Source organism: Pelophylax lessonae (assembly GCF_965119305.1).
Source record: "Pelophylax lessonae genome assembly, chromosome: 1".
NCBI lineage: Eukaryota > Metazoa > Chordata > Amphibia > Anura > Ranidae > Pelophylax > Pelophylax lessonae.
Genome location: NC_138768.1, coordinates 890,748,526 through 890,766,488, shown reverse-complemented (window position 1 = coordinate 890,766,488; position 17,963 = coordinate 890,748,526). Strand labels below are relative to the sequence as shown.

The following is a 17,963-nucleotide window of genomic DNA, read 5'->3' as shown; positions in this document are numbered from 1 at the left end:
TGCCCCACCTCCGCGCTGTGGTCTTGTCACCTCCAGTGCCCCACCTCCCCGCTGTGGTCTTGGCACCTCCAGTGCCCCACCTCCCCGCTCTGGTCTTGTCACCTCCAGTGCCCCACCTCCCCGCTCTGGTCTTGTCACCTCCAGTGCCCCACCTCCCCGCTGTGGTCTTGTCACCTCCAGTGCCCCACCTCCGCGCTGTGGTCTTGGCACCTCCAGTGCCCCACCTCCCCGCTGTGGTCTTGGCACCTCCAGTGCCCCACCTCCCCGCTGTGGTCTTGTCACCTCCAGTGCCCCACCTCCGCGCTGTGGTCTTGTCACCTCCCGTGCCCCACCTCCGCGCTGTGGTCTTGTCACCTCCCGTGCCCCACCTCCGCGCTGTGGTCTTGTCACCTCCAGTGCCCCACCTCGGCGCTGTGGTTGCAGGAAGTCCTGGTCCTTTGAAGGTTCTCCAGTGCCAAGGTCTGGTCCCCCGGAGAGAGTCCATGGATCACCATGAGGAAGCGGTAGTTGCAGACACTCCATTTTATATTGTGTTTGGCAAACCTGGTGCTTGTGAGAAGCCCGACCTTTGCCCTCTCGGCCAAAATCCCGACATAGGCGTCCTCCACGGGGATGGGGGGAACGGTTCTTGCGGCACGTAGGATGGCCTTGGCCGTGTAGAAGGACACGATGTACCCGATTCCGCTGGCGTACGCCGGGTACACGTTGGGCTCGTACTCCCGGTACGACACATACCATTTGCTGAGCGGATCCCGAATAACGGCCCTCTTCTGCTTCGGGAAGGCTGAGCCCACGTAGAGGTGGCCGTTGCCGGGGCGGTGATCCCTCAGGAAGGACGGAAGGTAGTGAGTGTTGACGAAACAGTCATCGTCCGTTTTCAGAATGTACCGCGGCCGGCACCTGTCCACCGCCCACTTCATGCCATGCATGACCTTTAGGGACAGGTTACGGTAGGAGTCCAGGTAGTCACCCATAAGAATATCACGATTGGCCTTCTGCTCGTTGTGGATGCGCCAATCGAGTTCTACATCCAACGTCCTCCCGACTAAAAAGACCACCCGCCATTTGTCGGCGGTCCCTGCGGTCGGAGAGGCCCATGTCCTTCGTATGGCCTTCCGGGAGTCGTGATGGTCGGGCTTTGAGGTCACCAAGATAAGAAGGAGTATCTCCATCCGGCATTTGGGTTCCGAAAGCTCCTTGGAGAAGAGAGACGGGAAATCGATGCCTTTTCTTCCAGACGGTGAAAAGTCTAAAAACCAAAACCATTGTCCGCTTGGATCCTTCGGAACCTCGGACCACCAGGTCCAGAACAGGAGGAAGGAGAAGAAGAAGACAAAGAGGAGAACCTTCAAACACCAAGCCCGTCTGATGGCCATCGAAGGGGGTCTACATCTTCCTGAGTGTAGAGTAGACTCTCCGATGAGAGCGGAGGGGCAGATATACAAAATGATGGTGGATTCCAAGGGTCAGGGTACAACGAACGGCGTGTCACAACCTTGCCTGGTGTCCAGAGTTCGCTTTCCTACCTCCCTCCGGATTCAGCGAATGGGAAAAGCTTCTGTTCCCGGAGGATGGATCTTCTACCAGATCCCATTAGAAAGCATTGCAGGAATTCTCCGAACCTTCAGCGTGTAAATAGCGGCCATGTGATAAAACAAGGAGCCAAACCCGGCCTCCAGTCCTTAATCAAACAAATCAGTGAAAGGCAATGCCAGATTGTGGTTGGACATTGTCCTGGGAATGGAGAATAAAAGGGACTGGGAGGGGGGAGGGGGAGGGATGAATAGAACAAGTCCTCCTCTGTGATATAACATAATAGACTCTCCGATTACAGCAAACAAGGGAGGCCGGGCAACTGAGGAGATAGAGGCTGAGCACACATCTGCGTATCAGACCTGATCCAGGGGCCACTGCATACAACAGACTGGGGGAGAGAAATTGGAGGGGCCCCTGTGGAGGATAGGAGGGAGAGATTGGAGGGGCCCCTGTGCAAGATAGAAGGATGAACAGAGATTGGAGGGCCCCCTGTGGAGGATAGAAGGATGGAGAGATTGGAGGGGCCCCTGTGGGGGATAGAAGGATGGAGAGATTGGGGGGCCCCTGTGGAGGATAGAAGGATGGAGAGATTGGAGGGGCCCCCTGTGGAGGATAGAAGGATGGAGAGATTGGAGGGGCCCCCTGTGGAGGATAGAAGGATGGAGAGATTGGGGGGCCCCTGTGGAGGATAGAAGGATGGAGAGATTGGAGGGGCCCCTGTGGAGGATAGAAGGATGGAGAGATTGGAGGGGCCCCCTGTGGAGGATAGAAGGATGGAGAGATTGGAGGGGCCCCTGTGCAGGATAGGAGGATGGAGAGATTGGAGGGGCCCCTGTGGAGGATAGAAAGATGGAGAGATTGGAGGGGCCCCTGTGCAGGATAGGAGGATGGAGAGATTGGAGGGGCCCCTGTGGAGGATAGAAAGATGGAGAGATTGGAGGGGCCCCTGTGGAGGATAGAAGGATGGAGAGATTGGAGGGGTCCTCTGTGGAGGATAGAAGGATGGAGAGATTGGGGGGCCCCTGTGGAGGATAGAAGGATGGAGAGATTGGAGGGGCCCCTGTGGAGGATAGAAGGATGGAGAGATTGGAGGGGCCCCCTGTGGAGGATAGAAGGATGGAGAGATTGGAGGGGCCCCTGTGCAGGATAGGAGGATGGAGAGATTGGAGGGGCCCCTGTGCAGGATAGGAGGATGGAGAGATTGGAGGGGCCCCTGTGGAGGATAGAAAGATGGAGAGATTGGAGGGGCCCCTGTGGAGGATAGAAGGATGGAGAGATTGGAGGGGTCCTCTGTGGAGGATAGAAGGATGGAGAGATTGGAGGGGCCCCTGTGGAGGATAGAAGGATGGAGAGATTGGAGGGGCCCCTGTGGAGGATAGAAGGACGAAGAGATTGGAGGGGCCCATGTGGAGGATAGAAGGATGGAGAGATTGGAGGGGCCCCTGTGGAGGATAGAAGGACGGAGAGATTGGAGGGGGCCCTGTGGAGGATAGAAGGACGAAGAGATTGGAGGGGCCCCTGTGGAGGATAGAAGGACGAAGAGATTGGAGGGGCCCCTGTGGAGGATAGAAGGATGGAGAGATTGGAGGGGCCCCTGTGGAGGATAGAAGGATGGAGAGATTGGAGGAGCCCCTGTGGAGGATAGAAGGATGGAGAGATTGGAGGAGCCCCTGTGGAGGATAGAAGGACGGAGAGTTTGGAGGAGCCCTTGTGGAGGATAGAAGGACGGAGAGATTGGAGGGGTCCCTGTGGAGGATAGAAGGACAGAGAGTTTGGAGGAGCCCTTGTGGAGGATAGAAGGACGGAGAGATTGGAGGGGTCCCTGTGGAGGATAGAAGGATGGAGAGATTGGAGGGGCCCCTGTGGAGGATAGAGGGATGGAGAGATTTGGCCCTATAAATGGGGCAAGAGAAAGGTGGGAACTGATCGCTGGCAGTACAGAGGGTCCGGTTGTCTCTGATTGAAGGAATTGTCCTCGTTTTCAGGGGCCGTTTCTAGCATTACGCACTCCCAGCTGTCTCTCTGTGGCCGGGTCCGTCTGTACAGCCTTATGCATTGGAATAGACGGGGCCACCAATGAGTCCCCTTATCTGGGCTGTGACTACAGCAGATAATGACTCAGTGACCCCGATCTACTAAAGGAGTGGAGAATGTTCACCATACAAGGTGGGGTTTAATGAATGAGATGAAACATTGTGCAGAGAATACCCAATCATGTGTAAGGAAAAAAAAAAGTGTTTTTTATCTGGCCAGCGATTGGATGATGGAGGTCAGCAGAGCTTCATCTCATTCACTATAGTGAGTAAACATTCACCCTAAAAGTGACCATGCTGCACTCCTTTCGTAAATCTACATATCAGACAAATCCAAACAGTGACCCCAGTGTGTCCAGTGTCACCAGTGAACCCAGTGTTTTCAGTGATCCCAGTGTGTCCAGTGACCACCAATGACCCCAGTGTCTCCAATCTGCATTATTGCCAGTGACCCCAGTGTCTCCAGTCCCCAGTGTGTTCAAGTCTCCAGTGTGCCCAGTATCCCCAGTGTCTCCAGTATCGCCAGTGTGCCCAGTATCTCCAGTGTGTCCAGTGTCTCTAGTGACTCTAGTATGCCCATTGACTCAAATGTGCCCAGTGATCCCAGTGTCTCCAGTATATCCAGTGACCCCAGTGTGCCCAGTGTCTCCAGTATCTCCAGTGGCCTCAGTGTGCCCAGTGTCTCTAGTGACCCTAGTATGCCCAGTGACCCCAGTGTCTCCAATGGCCCCAGTGTGATCAGTGTCTCTAGTGAGTCTAAAATGCCCATTGACCCAAATTGCCTTGACCCATTGCCCCAGTGTCTCCAGTATCTCCAATGGCCCCAATGTGATCAGTGTCTCCAGTGAGTCTAAAATGCCCATTGACCCAAATGTGCCCAGTGACCCCAGTGTCTCCAGTATATCCAGTGACCCCAGTGTGCCCAGTGTCTCCAGTGGCCCCAGTGTCTCTAGTGACCCTAGTATGCCCAGTGTGCCCAGTGACCCCAATGTCTCCAGTGACCCCAGTGCCCCAGTGTGCCAAGTGACCCCAATGTCCCCAGTGACCCCAGTGTGCCCACTGTTTCCAGGGACCACTGAGTGCTCAGTGACCCCATTGTCTCCGGTGATCCCAGTGTCTGCAGTCCCCAGTGTCTCCAGTCCCCAGAGTGCCCAGTGACCCCAATGTCTCCAGTGACCCCAGTGTCTTCGGTCCCTAGTGTGGCGAGTGACCACAATGTCTCCAGTAAACCCCCATGTTCCCAGTGACTTCAGTGTCTTCAGTCCCCAGTGTTCCCAGTGACCCCAGTGTGCCCTTTGATCCCAGTGTGTCCAGTGATCCCAGTATGTTTAGCGACTTCACTATGCCCAGTGTCTCCAGTGTTCCCAATGTCTCCAGTGTCTCTAGTAACCTTAATGTCTCTAGTGTACCCAGCGTCTCCAGTGTCCTCAGGGTGCCAAGTGTCTCCAGTGACCCCAGTATGCCCAGTGACCCCAGTTTCTCCAGTGCCCAGTGTCTCCATTGACCCCAGTGTCTCCATTGACCCCAGTGTCTCCAGTGATCCCAGTATGTTCAGTTACTCCACTGTCCCCAGTGTCTCCAGTGTCCTCGGTGACCCCTATATCTCCAGTGACCCCAGTGTCCTTAGTGTCTCTAGTAACTCCAATGTCTCCAATGTCCCTAATGTCTTCAGTGACCCCAGGGTACCTAGTGATCCCTGTGTCTCCAGTGACTCCAATGTATCCAGTGTCTCTTGTAACCCGTGTCTCCAATGTCCCTAGAGTGCCTATGAACCCCAGTGTCTCCAGGCACCCCAGTGTGCTCAGTGTCCCCATTGACTCCAGTGTGTCTAGTATCTCTAGTGTCTTCAGTGACCCTAATGTGTCCAATGTCTCAAGTGTCTGCAATGTCTCCAGTGACTCCAGTGTGCCTCATGCTCACGGTGTTTTCAGTGACCCCAGTGTCTCCAGGGATCCCAGTATGTTATGTGACTCCAGTGTCTCCAGTGTCCCCAATGTTGTCAGTAATCCCTGTGTGTCAAGTGATCCCAGTGTGTCCATTAACCCTGGTGATCCCAGGGTCACCAGTAATCCCCATGTGTTCAGTTATCCCAATGTGTCCAGTGATTCCAGTGTGCTCAGTGACCTCCAGTGTCTCCAGTGTCCCAGTGTCTCCAATGATCCCTGTGTGTCCAATGATGCCAGTATGTTCAGTGACCTCAGTGTCCCCAGTGATCCCTGTGTCTCCAGTATCTCCAGTGACCCCAGTGCCTCCAGTGTCTGCAGTCCTCAGTGTTTCCAGTGGCCCCAATGTCTCCAGTAATTTCAGTGTGCCCAGTGACCCCCAGTGTCTCCAAAAACCCCAGTGTCTCCAGTGAACCCCCTGTCTCTAGTGACTTCAGTATGCCCAGTGACCCCAGTGTGCCAAGTGACCCCAGTATCAGCAGTGTCTTCAGTGATCCCAGTATCTCTATTATCTCGTGACCCCTGTGTCTCCAGTGACTCCAGAACGCCCAGTAACTCCAGTGTGCCCAGTAATCCCAGTTTCGCCAGTTCCTAGTCTGCCTAGTGACCCCAGTGTCTCCAATCCAGTCCCCAGTGTGCCGTCCCAAGCGTGCTAAGTGACCCCAATGTATCCAGTGACCCATTGTCTCCAGTCCCCAGTGTGCCCCGTGACCCCATTGTCCCCAGTCTGCCCAGTGACCCCAATGCCTCCAGTGATCCCATTGTCTCCAGTCCCCAGTGTGCTCAGTGACCCCAATGTCTTCAGTCCACAGTGACCCCAGTGTGTCCAATGACCCCAGTGTCTCCAGAGTCTCCATTGAGCCTAGTTTCTTTAGTGATCCCAGTATGTTTAGTGACTCCACTGTACCCAGTGTCTCCAGTGTTGGCAATGACACTCATGTGTATAGTGATCCCAGTATGTTCAGTGACCCCAGTGTGCCCAGTGACCCCAGTGTCCCCAGCGATCCTAGTGTCTCCAGTCACCTCAGTGTCCCCAGAGTCTTCGGTGATCCCAGTGTCCCCAATGTCTCCAGTGATCCTAGTATGTTTAGCGCCCCCGGCGTAACCAGTGACCCCAGTGTCTCCAGTCCCCAGGGTGCCCAGTGATCCCAGTGTCGCCAGTCCCCAGTATCTACAGTGGTCCCAATGTCTGCAGTGTCTGCAATGACCCCAGTGTCTTCAGTGACCCATGGCGCTTAGTGACCCTAGTGTCTCTATTGACCTCAGTGTTTCCAGTGATCCCAGTGTCTCCAGTATTCCCAGTATGTTCAGTGACTCCACTGTGCCCAGTGTCTCCATTGACCCAAGTGTGTCCACTGAGTCTAGTGACCCTCAGTATCTCCAATGTCTTCAGTGTCTCCAATGTCCTCAGTGTCTCCAGTGACCCCAGTGTCTCCAGTGAACCCAGTGTTTCTAGTGACCTCAGTGTCTCCAATGTCCTCAGTGTCTCCAGTGAACCCAGTGTTTCCAGTGACCTCAGTGTCACCAATGTCCTCAGTGTCTCCAGTGACCCCCCCCCCCCCCAGTGTCTCCAATGTCTTCAGTGTCTCCAGTGACCCCAGTATCTCCAATGTCCTCAGTGTCTCCATTGACCTCAGTGTCTGCAGTGACCCCAGTGTCTCCAGTGACCCATGGCGCTTAGTGACCCTAGTGTCTCTATTGACCTCAGTGTTTCCAGTGATCCCAGTGTCTCCAGTATTCCCAGTATGTTCAGTGACTCCACTGTGCCCAGTGTCTCCATTGACCCAAGTGTGTCCACTGAGTCTAGTGACCCTCAGTATCTCCAATGTCTTCAGTGTCTCCAGTGACCCCAGTATCTCCAATGTCCTCAGTGTCTCCATTGACCTCAGTGTCTGCAGTGACCCCAGTGTCTCCAGTGAACCCAGTGTTTCTAGTGACCTCAGTGTCTCCAATGTCCTCAGTGTCTCCAGTGAACCCAGTGTTTCCAGTGACCTCAGTGTCTCCAATGTCCTCAGTGTCTCCAGTGACCCCCCCCCCCCCCCCAGTGTCTCCAATGTCTTCAGTGTCTCCAGTGACCCCAGTATCTCCAATGTCCTCAGTGTCTCCATTGACCCCAGTGTCTGCAGTGACCCCAGTGTCTCCAGTGACCCAGTGTCTCCAATGTCCTCAGTGTCTCCAGTGACCCCAGTATCTCCAATGTCCTCAGTGTCTCCATTGACCCCAGTGTCTGCAGTGACCCCAGTGTCTCCAGTGACCCAGTGTCTCCAGTGACCCAGTGTCTCCAATGTCCTCAGTGTCTCCAGTAGGGCTGCAACTAACGATTATTTTCATAATCGATTAGTTGGCCGATTATTGCTTCGATTAATCGACTAATTGGATAAAAACCTAAAAAAAAAAAAAAAAAGTGTATAATTTAGTTAATATTCTTGAATATCTATATGCAGTGGTAAATATAACTATCCAGCTATATAGTTGGATATTTAATCCACTCTGAAACAGATATATGCATTATTAGAGGTTTAAATGTGGTCCATATCAGACTCCGAGATCAATATTTTTAAAAGACCTAAAACACTGTTTTGCAAATTTTCAGAGCGGATTTGTATATAATCATGATAGACTCCCTTATTAATAGGTAGGTAGTTTGATACATGATCCCTGTGCCTGCTGTCACTTATGCTGGTAATACACAAATTACATTTTTTTTTAGAAAATTTTTAAAAACATTCATCCGATTTTTCTAACCATTAGTGTATATTGGTGTCCGGTGTCACCCACAGTGACAGGAAAATTTGAAGGAGCAGAATAGAAAAACTTCTCCATCAAACAAATCTTCAAATAGTGGATGTGGTTTTTGCTTAGAAGTTTTATTCATTTTAAAATTTATTGTTAAAAGCAAGTGGAATTTTCAAACACTCGTCCATTCATTGAATATACAAATAATTTTTGAACAAATATAGATGCAAATATTTTTGTCCAAAAATCCAATCCATGTATGGGAAGCAGAAGACCTTTAGCAGCAGCATGCTTTTTTTTTTTCATGTGTATGTATATAAAAAAAATATGCCCAGAAGTCGGATATGCCGGATATTTTAACTGGGAGTCGGACATGAAGGTATATGAAGGGTGGAGGGGGGAAAATAAGATTTATATATTAAAGTACTACTAAAAGCTGAGACTTTTTTTTTTCATGGATATAATAATTTTAAATATAATGCACAATACTAATAAACTTTTACTTTAAATGTAATTGTAATGCCTTCTATCACCTCTAGTCTATCGGCCTCCACCTTCTCTGGGTTCAGATGCTGATCTTCCCAGCACAGAGCCCTTACAGTGATTGGAAACGTTGGATTCTTTTCTTTTTAACAACAATCTCATCATACTTATCCTCTCTGTGTAATGATTTTTCACAGAGCAGCACTGATTCTCCTCTTCTGCCCCCCCATGGCACTTCCAGCCCCTTCTGCCTTCAAAGTGCCCCTTTGCAGCAAAGTATATGGTACTGTACAGAGTGTCCCTTTAGAATCACTTGGGTCCTTCTCTTGCCCAGGACTACATTTCCCATGAGGCATTGCTCCTCACACATTCACAAGTTCTCTGTAATCTACTGACATGTATGGACGGTGTACTGAGCTGTATGGCTCCTTTCACACGGCCGCTCCGTGTGAAAGCTCCGCTGCGGGACTTTTTTTTTTTTTTTTCACAGAGCGGATGACATTTCTGTCATCCGCTCCGTGTGCCCGCATATCATCCCATCTGTTTGCGGATGATATGCGGACATAATGTAAGTCTATGGCACTGCGGATGTCAGCGGATGACACCGCTGACATCCGATTTTCCTTCCTTTCCGTGTTTTACACGGATGGAAAAATGGGGTTCTGTTCCGTTCCAAAAAACGGAACAGAACTGAAAGAAGGAAAATCGGATGTCAGCGGATGGTATTCCACTGACATCCGCAGTGCCATTCACTTACATTATGTCCACAAATCATCCGCAAACGGATGGGATGATTTGCGGACACACGGAGCGGCCGTGTGAAAGGACCCTATGTGCGTTGCACTGTATTTTCTGATATCTAAACAAATAATGCATTCTGTATGCAGGACAACTAATCGGCTGACGATTAGGCCCCGTTCACATAGGGGCGACGCAGCGCGCCACGACCTCGGAGCGGCCGCCACGGACTTCATAACATTGAAGTCTATGGCGGTCGCCTCCAGGTCGCCTCAAAGAAGCTCCGGACCCTTTTTCTAAGTCGGAGCGACTTGTGTCACTCCTATTAGAACGGGTCCACAGCTTCCCTATGGGAGGCGACCTGCGGCGACCTGTGAGGCGACCAGGTCGCCTTAGTGTGAATGGGGGCTTAATCGATTACAAACTATTTTCATAATCGATTAGTTGTTTTAGCCCTAGTCTCCAGTGACCCCAGTTTTTCCAGTGACCTCAGTGTCTCCAATGTCCTCAGTGTCTCCAGTGACCCCAGTGTCTCCAGTGACCCCCAGTGTCTCCAATGTCCTCTGTGTCTCCAGTGACCCCAGTTTTTCCAGTGACCTCAGTGTCTACAATGTCCTCAGTGTCTCCAGTGACCCCAGTGTCTCCAATGTCCTCAGTGTCTCCAGTGACCCCAGTGTCTCCAATGTCCTCAGTGTCTCCAGTGACCCCAGTGTCTCCAATGTCCTCTGTGTCTCCAGTGACCCCAGTGTTTCTAGTGACCTCAGTGTCTCCAATGTCCTCAGTGTCTCCAGTGACCCCAGTGTCTCCAATGTCCTCAGTGTCTCCAGTGACCCCCAGTGTCTCCAATGTCCTCTGTGTCTCCAGTGACCCCAATATCTCCAATGTCCTCAGTGTCTCCATTGACCCCAGTGTCTCCAGTGACCCCAGTGTCTACAGTGACCCCAATGTCTCCAATGTCCTCGGTGTCTCCAGTGACCCCAGTGTCCAATGTCCTCTGTGTCTCCAGTGACACCAATATCTCCAATGTCCTCAGTGTCTCCAGTGACCCCAGTGTCTCCAGTGACCCCCAGTGTCTCCAATGTCCTCTGTGTCTCCAGTGACCCCAGTTTTTCCAGTGACCTCAGTGTCTCCAATGTCCTCAGTGTCTCCAGTGACCCCAGTGTCTCCAATGTCCTCAGTGTCTCCAGTGACCCCCAGTGTCTCCAATGTCCTCTGTGTCTCCAGTGACCCCAGTTTTTCCAGTGACCTCAGTGTCTCCAATGTCCTCAGTGTCTCCAGTGACCCCAATATCTCCAATGTTCTCAGTGTCTCCAGTGACCCCAGTGTCTACAGTGACCCCAATGTCTCCAATGTCCTCAGTGTCTCCAGTGACCCCAGTGTCCAATGTCCTCTGTGTCTCCAGTGACCCCAATATCTCCAATGTTCTCAGTGTCTCCAGTGACCCCAGTGTCTCCAATATCCTCAGTGTCTCCAGTGTACCCAGTGTTTCCAGTGACCCCAGTGTCTCCATTGACCCCAGTGTCTCCAATGTCCTCAGTGTCTCCAGTGACCCCAATGTCTCCAATGTTCTCAGTGTCTCCAGTGACCCCAGTGTCTACAGTGACCCCAATGTCTCCAATATCCTCAGTGTCTCCAGTGACCCCAGTGTCTCCAATGTCCTCAGTGTCTCCAGTGGCCCCAATGTCTCCAATGTTCTCAGTGTCTCCAGTGACCCCAGTGTTTCCAGTGGCCCCAATGTCTCCAATGTTCTCAGTGTCTCCAGTGTACCCAGTGTTTCCAGTGACCCCAGTGTCTCCAGTGACCCCAGTGTCTCCAATGTCTTCAGTGTCTCCAGTGACCCCAGTGACCCCAGTGTCTCCAATGTCTTCAGTGTCTCCAGTGACCCCAGTGTCTCCAATGTCCTCAGTGTCTGCAGTGACCCCAATGTCTCCAATGTTCTCAGTGTCTCCAGTGACCCCAGTGTTTCCAGTGGCCCCAGTGTCTTCAATGTCCTCACTGTCTCCAGTGACCCCAGTGTTTCCAGTGACCCCAGTGTCTCCAATGTCCTCACTGTCTCCAGTGACCCCAGTGTTTCCAGTGACCCCAGTGTCTCCAATGTCCTCAGTGTCTCCAGTGACCCCAGGGTGCCTAGTGACCCCAGAACTCCTGCTCCTTCAAATGACCTCCCATCACCCTGTGACTCCGGTGCTCTCTAAGCCCCAACCTGACACCTGTATATGAAATCCCCCAACTTTATGTCCCATCAATCATCACACTGACTATAGGAATTCCTTCTAACTTCACTTAGATTGTCTCCATGGAGGCCAAGCTGTCCAGGGACATTGGTGGGGGATGGGGAGAACTAGAACCCTCTGAAGGGAGGGGGGGGGGGTACAATGGGTACCATTCATTCCCACAGCCCAATTCTTACTGCAATCACTCATTCCCCCCGCCATCTCCCCTCACTTGTCCTGGACAGCTTGGCCCGCATGTGAATGTGGAGAGAATGATAAATAGCAGGGAGTGTAACAATCAATGATGGGTGCGATCAATAATATCAATCAGGATAAATGCAATATTAAGCATATAAAATAATGGGCGGTGTAATAATAAATTATAATAAATAATGATGACAGTATTAATAAATAATACAGTATGTGTAAATAAGAGGAAGGGTAATAATACATAATATAAAACAATAGAAGGGGTAATAATAGATCATATAAAATAATAGGAGGGGTAAAAAAAAATAAGATAAAATAATAGGAGGGGTAAATATAAAAAAATATATTATAATAAGAGGGGTAATAATAAATAATATGAAATAATAGGAGGGGTGGTAATAAATCACATAAAGTAATAGGAGGGGTAATATTAGATCATATAAAAAAATAGGAGGGGTAATATTAAATAATATAAAATAATATGAGGGGTAATAATAAATCATATAAAATAATAGGTGGGGTAATAATAAATCATATAAAATAATAGGAGGGGTAATATTAAATAATATAAAATAATAGGTGGGGTAATAATATATTATATAAAATAATAGGAGGGGTAATAATGAATAATATGAAATAATAGGATGGGTGATAATAGATAATATAAAATAATAGGAGGGGTAATAATGAGATAAAAAAAAAATAGGAGGGGTAATTATAAATAATATAAAATAATAGGAGGGATAATTATAAATCATATATTACTAATAGGAGGGGTAAGAATAAATAAGATAAAATAATAGGAGGGGGTAAATATAAAAAGTATATTATAATTGGAGGACTAATAATAAATAATATGAAAATATTAGGAGGGGTAATATTAAATGAGATAAAATAATAGGAGGGGAAATTATGAATAATATAAAATAATAGGAGGGGTAATAATAAATTAGATAATGTAATAGGAGTAATAATAATAAATCATATAATGTAATTGGATGGGTGATAATAGATAATATAAAATAATATGAGGGGTAATAATAAATTAGATAAAAAAAAAAAAATAGGAGGGGTAATTATAAATAATATAAAATAATAGGAGGGGTAATAGTAGATAACATACATTAATAGGAGGGGTAATAATAATGATGACGTGTACAGTGATATATAATAGAATTGATGGGAGGGGTGATAGTAATAATAGGAGGAGTCCTCATCCTTCTTCCAGGTGATATAAGTCGGACCGCAGTGAGAACTTCGGGTACCGGGCTGTCACTGGCTCTTCGCACTCCGGGGGGTACAGCGGGGCGGGGCTTTATCGAGGGGGCGCGGCCACTACCAGGCTAGTGCACAGGTAGAATGGAGGGGGCGGAGAATAGCTTAAAGTGGGCGGAACATCCGAGCGGAGTCTGAACAACGGCCAAAGACTTGCTGGGCTTCGCAGAGCGGTGGGCGGAGATGAAGAGGTGGTGGGCGTGTCTCGGGTGTGGCTGGTAACAGGTGAGTGCGGAAGAAGTGGGTTGAGGTGAGGGCAGGTGACAGATGGCTCCACCGAGACCCGAAATCCGATACCAGAAAATCCAGGACACCCCGGGGGAGGAGGAGGAGGGGGAGCCCGAGGAGGTCACCATCTACCTGTACAGGTAATATATATATATATATATATATATCTCTATATACTATACGGTGTATATATATATGCAGGGGAGGGGGAGTCACTTTCTATCTCTAGGTAACATATTGTACATATACTATACACTATATACCTGGAGGAGGGGTCACCATCTACCTGTACAGGTATGACTCTCCTATATACAGTGCAATATATATATATATATAGAGGTGTGAATTGGTTTTTAGTGTTATAAGACAGAAATCTTCTGCCACACACACACAGGTGAGGGTATACAGGTATATATATATATATACAGTTTAGGGTATAGGAGTATACAGTATATACAGGTGAGGGTATAGGTGTATACAGTATATACAGGTGAGGGTATAGGAGTATACAGTATATACAGGTGAGGGTATAGGTGTATACAGTATATACAGGTGAGGGTATAGGAGAATACAGTATATACAGGGGAGGGTATAGGTGTATACAGGTGAGGGTATAGGTGTATACAGTATATACAGGTGAGGGTATAGGTGTATACAGTATATACAGGTGAGGGTATAGGTTATATACAGCATATACAGGTGAGGGTATACAGGTATATATATATACAGGTGAGGGTATAGGTGTATACAGTATATACAGGGGAGGGTATAGGTGTATACAGTATATACAGGGGAGGGTATAGGTTATATACAGCATATACAGGTGAGGGTATACAGGTATATATATATACAGGTGAGGGTATAGGAGTATACAGTATATACAGGTATATATATATACAGGTGAGGGTATAGGAGTATACAGTATATACAGGTGAGGGTATAGGGGAATACAGTATATACAGGTGAGGGTATAGGTGTATACAGTATATACAGGGGAGGATATAGGAGAATACAGTATATACAGGTGAGGGTATAGGTGTATACAGTATATACAGGTGAAGGTATAGGTGTATACAGTATATACAGGTGAGGGTATAGGAGTATACAGTATATACAGGTGAGGGTATAGGTGTATACAGTATATACAGGTGAGGGTATAGGTGTATACAGTATATACAGGGGAGGATATAGGAGAATACAGTATATACAGGTGAGGGTATAGGTGTATACAGGTGAGGGTATAGGTGTATACAGCATATACAGGTGAGGGTATAGGTATATATATATATATATATATATACAGGTGAGGGTATAGGTGTATACAGTATATACAGGTGAGGGTATAGGAGAATACAGTATATACAGGTGAGGGTATAGGTGTATACAGGTGAGGGTATAGGAGTATACAGTATATACAGGTGAGGGTATAGGAGTATACAGTATATACAGGGGAGGGTATAGGTGTATACAGTAAATACAGGTGAGGGTATAGGTTATATACAGCATATACAGGTGAGGGTATACAGGTATATATATATATACAGGTGAGGGTATAGGTGTATACAGTATATACAGGTGAGGGTATAGGAGAATACAGTATATACAGGTGAGGGTATAGGTGTATACAGTATATACAGGTGAGGGTATAGGAGTATACAGTATATACAGGTGAGGGTATAGGTGTATACAGTATATACAGGGGAGGGTATAGGTGTATACAGTATATACAGGGGAGGGTATAGGTTATATACAGCATATACAGGTGAGGGTATACAGGTATATATATATATACAGGTGAGGGTATAGGAGTATACAGTATATACAGGGGAGGATATAGGAGAATACAGTATATACAGGTGAGGGTATAGGGGAATACAGTATATACAGGTGAGGGTATAGGTGTATACAGTATATACAGGGGAGGATATAGGAGAATACAGTATATACAGGTGAGGGTATAGGTGTATACAGTATATACAGGTGAAGGTATAGGTGTATACAGTATATACAGGTGAGGGTATAGGAGTATACAGTATATACAGGTGAGGGTATAGGTGTATACAGTATATACATGTGAGGGTATAGGTGTATACAGTATATACAGGGGAGGATATAGGAGAATACAGTATATACAGGTGAGGGTATAGGTGTATACAGGTGAGGGTATAGGTGTATACAGTATATACAGGTGAGGGTATAGGTGTATACAGCATATACAGGTGAGGGTATAGGTATATATATATATATATATATATATATACAGGTGAGGGTATAGGTGTATACAGTATATACAGGTGAGGGTATAGGAGAATACAGTATATACAGGTGAGGGTATAGGTGTATACAGGTGAGGGTATAGGAGTATACAGTATATACAGGTGAGGGTATAGGAGTATACAGTATATACAGGGGAGGGTATAGGTGTATACAGTAAATACAGGTGAGGGTATAGGTTATATACAGCATATACAGGTGAGGGTATACAGGTATATATATATACAGGTGAGGGTATAGGAGTATACAGTATATACAGGTGAGGGTATAGGAGAATACAGTATATACAGGTGAGGGTATAGGTGTATACAGTATATACAGGGGAGGATATAGGAGAATACAGTATATACAGGTGAGGGTATAGGTGTATACAGTATATACAGGTGAAGGTATAGGTGTATACAGTATATACAGGTGAGGGTATAGGAGTATACAGTATATACAGGTGAGGGTATAGGTGTATACAGGTGAGGGTATAGGAGTATACAGTATATACAGGTGAGGGTATAGGTGTATACAGTATATACAGGGGAGGGTATAGGTGTATACAGTAAATACAGGTGAGGGTATAGGTTATATACAGCATATACAGGTGAGGGTATACAGGTATATATATATATATATATATATATATATATATATATATATATATACAGGTGAGGGTATAGGTGTATACAGTATATACAGGTGAGGGTATAGGTGTATACAGTATATACAGGGGAGGATATAGGAGAATACAGTATATACAGGTGAGGGTATAGGTGTATACAGGTGAGGGTATAGGTGTATACAGTATATACAGGTGAGGGTATAGGTGTATACAGCATATACAGGTGAGGGTATAGGTGTATATATATATATATATATATATATATATATATATACAGGTGAGGGTATAGGTGTATACAGTATATACAGGTGAGGGTATAGGAGAATACAGTATATACAGGTGAGGGTATAGGTGTATACAGTATATACAGGGGAGGGTATAGGTGTATACAGGTGAGGGTATAGGAGTATACAGTATATACAGGTGAGGGTATAGGTGTATACAGTATATACAGGTGAGGTTATACAGGTATATATATACAGGTGAGGGTATAGGTGTATACAGTATATACAGGGGAGGGTATAGGTGTATACAGGTGAGGGTATAGGAGTATACAGTATATACAGGTGAGGGTATAGGTGTATACAGTATATACAGGTGAGGGTATAGGTGTATACAGGTGAGGGTATAGGTGTATACAGTATATACAGGTGAGGGTATAGGTGTATACAGCATATACAGGTGAGGGTATACAGGTATATATATATATACAGGTGAGGGTATAGGTGTATACAGTATATACAGGTGAGGGTATAGGAGAATACAGTATATACAGGGGAGGGTATAGGTGTATACAGGTGAGGGTATAGGTGTATACAGTATATACAGGTGAGGGTATAGGTGTATACAGTATATACAGGGGAGGGTATAGGTGTATACAGGTGAGGGTATAGGTGTATACAGTATATACAGGTGAGGGTATAGGTGTATACAGTATATACAGGTGAGGGTATAGGTTATATACAGCATATACAGGTGAGGGTATACAGGTATATATATATATACAGGTGAGGGTATAGGTGTATACAGTATATACAGGTGAGGGTATAGGTTATATACAGCATATACAGGTGAGGGTATACAGGTATATATATATATATACAGGTGAGGGTATAGGTGTATACAGTATATACAGGTGAGGGTATAGGTGTATACAGTATATACAGGTGAGGGTATAGGTTATATACAGCATATACAGGTGAGGGTATACAGGTATATATATATATACAGGTGAGGGTATAGGTGTATACAGTATATACAGGTGAGGGTATAGGTTATATACAGCATATACAGGTGAGGGTATACAGGTATATATATATACAGGTGAGGGTATAGGTGTATACAGTATATACAGGTGAGGGTATAGGAGTATACAGTATATACAGGTGAGGGTATAGGTGTATACAGTATATACAGGGGAGGGTATAGGTGTATACAGTATATACAGGGGAGGGTATAGGTTATATACAGCATATACAGGTGAGGGTATACAGGTATATATATATACAGGTGAGGGTATAGGAGTATACAGTATATACAGGTGAGGGTATAGGGGAATACAGTATATACAGGTGAGGGTATAGGTGTATACAGTATATACAGGGGAGGATATAGGAGAATACAGTATATACAGGTGAAGGTATAGGTGTATACAGTATATACAGGTGAGGGTATAGGAGTATAC

The 17,963-nt window shown here is 46.9% G+C and overlaps 2 protein-coding genes across 2 annotated transcripts in view; one reads left to right on the top strand and one right to left on the bottom strand.

The window, feature by feature from the left end:
- Positions 1-381: 381 nt before the first annotated feature.
- Positions 382-1,609, bottom strand: LOC309566261 (beta-1,3-galactosyltransferase 5-like). The gene has a single exon (XM_082271367.1). The coding sequence runs from the start codon at positions 1,374-1,376 to the stop codon at positions 387-389; it is 990 nt and encodes a 329-aa protein (XP_082127493.1). The 5' UTR covers positions 1,377-1,609; the 3' UTR covers positions 382-386.
- Positions 1,610-13,400: 11,791 nt separating this feature from the next.
- The window catches only part of GGT6 (gamma-glutamyltransferase 6), a 42,499-nt gene continuing 37,936 nt past the window's right edge, over positions 13,401-17,963 (top strand). Inside the window, exon 1 of the mRNA XM_082253933.1 lies at positions 13,401-13,535. Within this exon, the coding sequence (XP_082110059.1) occupies positions 13,435-13,535 (101 nt within the window). The 5' untranslated portion in view covers positions 13,401-13,434. The remainder of the gene's footprint in view (positions 13,536-17,963) is intronic.

Excerpts from the sequence above, each read along its gene's own strand:
- LOC309566261 (XM_082271367.1), bottom strand. The coding sequence starts at position 1,376 with ATGGCCATCAGACGGGCTTGGTGTTTGAAGGTTCTCCTCTTTGTCTTC.